This window comes from Otolemur garnettii, unplaced genomic scaffold, assembly GCF_000181295.1.
Source record: "Otolemur garnettii isolate 467f Iridium unplaced genomic scaffold, OtoGar3 scaffold00178, whole genome shotgun sequence".
Lineage (NCBI taxonomy): Eukaryota > Metazoa > Chordata > Mammalia > Primates > Galagidae > Otolemur > Otolemur garnettii.
This window is the reverse complement of record NW_003852573.1, coordinates 3259063-3265532: the sequence shown is the minus strand read 5'-3', so window position 1 is coordinate 3265532 and position 6470 is coordinate 3259063. Positions and strand designations below refer to the sequence as shown.

At 46.4% G+C, this 6470-nt stretch overlaps 1 protein-coding gene across 1 annotated transcript in view; it reads right to left on the bottom strand.

Moving 5' to 3' along the window:
* Positions 1 to 4687, bottom strand: part of FLVCR1 (feline leukemia virus subgroup C cellular receptor 1) — a 33406-nt gene extending 28719 nt beyond the window's left edge. Inside the window, exons 1-2 of the mRNA XM_003800532.3 lie at positions 3960 to 4687; positions 1815 to 1959 (exon numbers count right to left, since the gene is read on the bottom strand). Of these exons, the coding sequence (XP_003800580.1) occupies positions 1815 to 1959; positions 3960 to 4667 (853 nt within the window). The 5' untranslated portion in view covers positions 4668 to 4687. The remainder of the gene's footprint in view (positions 1 to 1814; positions 1960 to 3959) is intronic.
* Positions 4688 to 6470: the final 1783 nt, after the last annotated feature.

Below are 6470 nucleotides of genomic sequence, written 5' to 3'. Positions count from 1 at the left end.
AAAAAAAAAAAAAAAAAAAAGATGATGAGGAAGTCCGACAGTAAATTTTGCATAAAGGATCACTCCAGGGCCATGGTATGGTTTCAGTCACGAACTAGGTTTAAAGACATTGTCGCTGATTGCGCTTCTTAAAAAAAAAAAAAAACCCTACTGCCTGGCTCAGAGCCTGCGGCTCAAGGAGCTAAGGTGCCAGCCACATACATCTGAGCTGGTGGGTTCCAATACAGCTGTGGCTTGCCAAACAACAATGATGGCTGCAAGCAAAAAATAATGGGTGTTGTGGTGGGCACCTGTAGTCCCAGCTACTTGGGAGGCGGAGGCAGGAGACTCGCTTGAGCCCAAGAGTTGGAGGTTGCTGTCAGCTATGATGCCATGGCACTTTACCCAGGGTGACAGCTTGAGGCTCTGTCCCTCCCCCCGCCCAAAAAAATCCCTACTGTCAATGGAAGGTCCATTTATGCAAAATATATATAAACAGCATTTCATATTTAATCTGGCAAATCAAATGTGGCTACCAGAAAAGCAAACTTAAAAGAGTTTTTATTGGGGGGTGGAGAGGTTGACAATATCTTTCTTTTAAAACTTTGTTAAACTAAACTAAAATAGTACCTGAGTAATTTGTCCTTTTTCAGTAGTCTGGACACAGCATATGCCACTCCCTGACTAACTGGAAACAAAAGCCAACCATAAGTAGACCAGACATATCTTCTAGAAGACTTCACATGCTACCAAGAGAACATTTTGTTCATTATCGTAAGGGAAATTAAGTATGTGGGCTGAGCTTCCTATACCTGGGTCCTGCAGTTCATCTACCAAGGCAGGCTCTACTGAAACACTCTAGAGTCTTCGGCATACATTTCTTTGAAACCTGAGGATTTCATATCTGGAGATCATAAAATATAAGTTTTTCATTACTATTATAACCATAGTAAAAATATGTAAATTTTAAAAACTCCAGCTATAATGCAGTTTATAAGTTTTAATGATGAAGAGGCAGTCTTTCAACTTGATACATAGTTCCTTCCCTCTTCAAATCAATTTAGATACAGAGTGTCTAAAGGGCAATATTACAGTTATGTTAACAGCAGTATTACTTAAATAATCCCTATCTATCCTTCTCCCTGAGATCAAAACTGCTTCCCATTAAAAATAAACTTAAAAAGGCAGACCTTCCCAAAGCTTCTTCCAAACTGCTGATGGCTGCTCACAGCTCATTTTCACTGGCTGCTTCAAGAGACAGGCCCCGACGAGAGGACTCAGTGACAAAGGGTGGCAGCCGTGCGTTGCTGGAATAGCCTAACAAGCAGATAGTTGCCACAGTTTGAAATTCTGCTGAAATTCAGCTTGCTGCTGCCAGGATCATTCACTGGTCAATATTTTCAGATCCAGTTAATTGTTAAATTGGGGATCCTTGGGAGGATTTGCCATTACAAGGAAGACTACAGCCTGTTTGCATCACTTCAAAGCATAACAAGAAGTTACTTCTGGCCAGGTAGGAACAGGATGCAGACTGCGTAGATGAATATGAGAAGAGGTGGCAGGTAATATGTTTGAAACCAACGGTTGTCAAGAAGAAAAATTAGTAGGGAGATAAATGAGATGAATTAGTCTTCAAACCCTTTATGGTATTAAGATAGATACAGTGGACTATCACATACCCCTGGAATTAGAGCATTCATTACCAGAGCAAGCAATGCGTGGTAAGAATGAAACAAGCAAATGGCCTTTGAGATATTATCAATAAAAAATGTCAGGGTTATTTTCAAATTTTTGTCATGCATTTATCCAAGCTATAAAGAAAATAATTCACTTACCAATTACTGTCAAAATAAATAAAAGTGTAGCCACAGCTGATGTTCCATAAAACATGATGCTAATATTGCAAGCCAGGAGGTTTGTGTTATTCTGTGTGTTGGGCACTAAAACTGGTGGTAGCAAGAAGCCAACCGCAGTGCCAAGCTGTAAAATAAATTAGTATTGTAAACAGCTATTCTCGTTAGAGAAAAAAGTCAATTCTGACACAAAGAGGACAGGTAGTGGTTATAATATGTTTTAATGTCTTTATTTTTACTGTGCTGTTAAAGGGAAAATATTAATCTTTAATATAATTTTGTCACTGTGAAAGAATAAAAGGTTCCCATTTAAATATGCAAATGTAAACAACTAAGTTATCAGTCATAAATTATTTTGGATATATAACTATTAAGACGCAAAGTACCCCTTCTTCTGTACTTTTAGATAAAGGAAATAAATTATAAAGCAAAAAGTACAGTTAGTTTTTTCATGTATTTTAAAGATATCTTAATGTGATCTTGTTAGATCAAATAAAAAAAACTTTTTTTTAAGTAACTGCATGTATCAATATATGTATAGAGAGAGCTGAAATTCTTGATATACAAATTTTAATTAGATTCCCTTCCAGCTGAAGGAATATAACTTATATGAAGTTTCATAAGACACCGTATACAGAATTTAAATTACAGGAAAATAATCAGTCTTAATCTAGAAATGCAACTGGAATGCTAATAGAATTTGAACCTATGTTGTTAGGAAAAACTACTTAACTCTTTAATGGAGCTTGGCAAAGGCAGTTCACTCTTTTTTTTTTTTGAAATAGAGCCTCAAGCTGTTGTCCTGGGTAGAGTGCCATGGCATGACAGCTCACAGCAACCTCCAACACCTGGGCTCAAGCAAGTCTCCTGCCTCTGCCTCCCAAGTAGCTGGGACCACAGCTGCCCACCACATCGCCCGGCTATTTTTTGGTTGCAGCCATCATTGTTGTGTGGCCAGCTGGGCTGGATTCAAACTTGCCAGCTCAGATGTGTGTGGCTGGCGCCACAGGAGCTGAGCCTAGTCAGTTACTCTTTTACAACCGATTTCCTGATCTGACAGTTGTCTGGCATTGTCTCACTGTTAAAAATTGGTAATTGGACTCAGTAACACTGTGAAGTTCTTACCACCAGAACATTTAGAAGTCTTTTCTTTCTTTTTTTTTTTTTTGTTTTTGTTTTGTTTTGGAGACCTGGTCTCACTCTGCTGCTTGGGCTAGAGTGCAGTGGTCACATCAAAGCTCACTGCAACCTCAAACTCCTGGGCTCAAGCAATCCTCCTGTTTCAGCCTCCCAGAGACGTTGGGACTGCAGCAGCCATAAGCCCAGCTAATTTTTTCATTTTTTGTAGAAACGAGGTCTTGTTATGTTGCCCAGGCTGGCAGCAGTCATTTATAAGTGTTTTTACGTAACAGGCACTTTGCTGACTGCTAATATATAAAATTAAACAGCTGTTCACAATGGCCACTTGAACCAGAAACAATCTTCCCAGAATCCAGCATCTTCCTTTCACAAAGAATATACTGGTGAAAAAAACGATACCTCCTTGAGTCTTGCTCATTATTGCACTGACAAGTTTTCTATCATGTTAGGCATATACAGACCAATGCAGCTAATAATTTTATAGGTAATTTCCAAAGCAAGAGGACAAGATGGTCACTTTATTTATTTATTTATTTTTTTGAGACGGAGCCTCAAGCCATCCCCCTGGGTAGAGTGCCATGGCATCACCTCACAGCAACCTCCAACTCCTAGGCTCAAGCGAGTCTCCTGCCTCAGCCTCCCAAGTAGCGGGGACTACAGGCGCTCGCCACAACGCCTGGCCATTTTTTGGTTGCAGCCATCATTGTTGTTTGGCGGGCCCCGGCTGGGGATTCGAACCCGCCACCTTAGGTGTATGTGGCTGGCGCCTTAGCCACTTGAGCCACAGGCGCCGAGCCAAGATGGTCACTTTAAACTGGTTTTGAAAATTCTGTCCTTACGAAGAAATGTAAACTGCTCTTTAATCCAAGACTGCCTCTTTTGACTACTCATGCCTCCTGAAGGCTCATCCACATAGATCATGAGAGCCTATAGGACTTTTTCTGGTGCTGTAATTATCCGACTTTCACCTGTCATTCCAGTTCTTACCTGATTGCCTAGCACGGCGGTGGCACAAGCAGTGGACACTTCTTTGGGCCCAAACCATACAGAGGCAATGCGGGAGGGCAAGCCCAGGATGAACACCTGGGCCACGGAGCACAGGCACTGGCCCAACATGGTGACCCAGAAGAGATGCGGCTGCACACTGCCGCACTTGATCCAGCTGCCCAGGCAGTTGAGGCCGGAGCCCAGCAAGGCGGTGAGCCGCAGGCCTCTGGTGTCCAGCAGCCAGGTGGCGGGGAAGATGAGGGGCACATAGGCCAGCATGTACACCATAGACAGCCAGTCGATGTGCAGCAAGGTGACGCCGTAGAAGCCCTCAAAGACATTGCTGATGATGCTGTACTGGATCCACTGAAAGGCGTTCACCAGCGAGTACAGGCTGAAGATCAGAAGCACCACAAAGCGCCGCGCGGAGAGCGCAGTCCGGGGCAGCAGGGTGCCCTCGACCGCCTGGGTCTCCTCTCCCGGGCCCGTGGGCAGCAGCCGGGCCTGGGTATCCTCTTCCGGGGCCAGCGGAGTCTGAGGCCCGCCCCGGGGAACCCCATTCAGGGGTAGGCAGCCAGCTTTCGGTCCATTGTGCGGATCCACGCTCTCCTTCCCAGCGGGCGCGCCCCTCGGCACCAGGAGGTATCCCTTCCCCAGCGGGTGCCCGGGCGCTCCCGCCGCCCCCTCCTCATCGTCCGGCCGCGCCATGTCCCAGGGCTCCCCGGCGCCGCCTCTCCCCCCCGCCCCTGCACCCCTGGCCCGGAGCCCCAGGCCCTCCCGGAATCCCTCCCCCCTCCCCCCACGGCCCGCCGCTCCTTGCCCGGAGGCGCACTCCTGGAACCGCAGCCAGCGTTGCCAGCGTGCGCAGGTTGAGGAATCCGCTCCACTAGCCGCCGCGACCAGTCACTCAGTGTCGGGTCCCGCCCCGAGACGGGTGCGTCAGCGCGATGACTGCTCACTGACCAATCATCGGACGCCCTCGCCCGCGCGGCAGCCAATCGGAGGGCTACTGGCGAGGACGGCAGGGAAGAAGGCCGGGGAAAAGGCAGGGAGGAAAGCTGGCGAGGGAGGCCAGCTGAGTGCCTTCCTACCGGGAAGGACTGGGGAGCTCGGATTTCCCCGCGCCGGGGGTGGGCTGGAGGCGGCCTGCGGATTGGGCAGCTCGGGGCAGCGGAAGGGACAGCAGAAACCTGGAAAGGTAGATCACCTTGCCACCGAGGACGACTCCCCAAGGGCACCGTCCAGCGCGCAGGCCAAGGACAGATTTGGCTTCTCGCCTCAGCACAGCTGTCCGCCTAGGCGGGACCCTGACTTTAGGGCAGACAGGACCACGTTTCATAAATTCGTGTTCTCTTGGCAGAGGAAAAACTCCAGAAAACATTCTAGTCCAGCTAGTGAAAAATGATGTGTGACATCTGCCCTGTGAAGCTGGAATTCCCCCACCACCACCTCCCTGCTTTGGATGAGGCTACGGAGAACAGCAGTCCAGGCTCCCTCAGACCAATGAACGTAGTTAATAGTTCCTGTACAGTGCTGTTCAGCGGGTTCCAGGTACCAAACTTGGTTGGAACAGTATGTGCCAGACACTGTCTTGTGCTCTGAAGAATAAAAAAAGCGAGAATTTCTGTTCTCCGGAACACGGGTAGCCTTGTGGGGCTTCCTGGACAAGAAAAGAAGCCAGCCCTGCTGCTCCTTAGGAAACAATTTATGAAAACAAAACCAAAGAGACCCCAACCATTCATTCTTAGAGTGAAATTGAAACTAAGTATATGTAGTATAGGCGTTCTCACTATGGATTTATCTTAAAAAGTGATGATCTTTAGAACTCTAAGCCCCATACATCTTCTTATTGCCTCTTACATTATCGTTTTGGTCATGTATAAAACATCAGGCACCTCTCGCGCAGGTGAACTGCTACATGTCCTAACTGATAAATCTGTGTATTCTAATGTAATCTGTGGCTACCCTATGTAAATTGCCCCAGACACACCCTCATCCCTGAATCTTGCTTTTTTTTTTCTTCTGAGCATCTGGAATGTCTTATATTTGGGGTTTTTTTTTTTTGAGACAGAGCCTCAAGCTGTTACCCTGGGTAGAGTGCCATGGCATCACAGCTCACAGCAACCTCCAATTCTTGGGCAGTGATTCTCCTGCCTCTGCCTCCCAAGTAGCAGGGACTACAGGTGCCCGCCACAACGCCCGGCTATTTTTTGGTTGCAGCCGTCATTGTTGTTTGGCAGGCCCTGGCTGGATTTGAACCTGCCAGCTCAGGTGTATGTGGCTGGCGCCTTAGCTGCTTGAGCCACAGGCGCTGAGCCAGGGCTGAAGGTTTTGTTGCTTTTTGTTGCCACTTCTGTTTTCCAACATTCTGTAAGAATACCTGGCACACAGTAGGTATCCAATAAATATTTACTAAATGAATGCAACCAATGAGCATTGAGTTACTATTGAATACTTTAAAAAATTACTTGCTTTTCAAATAAACCCATTTCTTTTCTTTTTTCTTTCTTT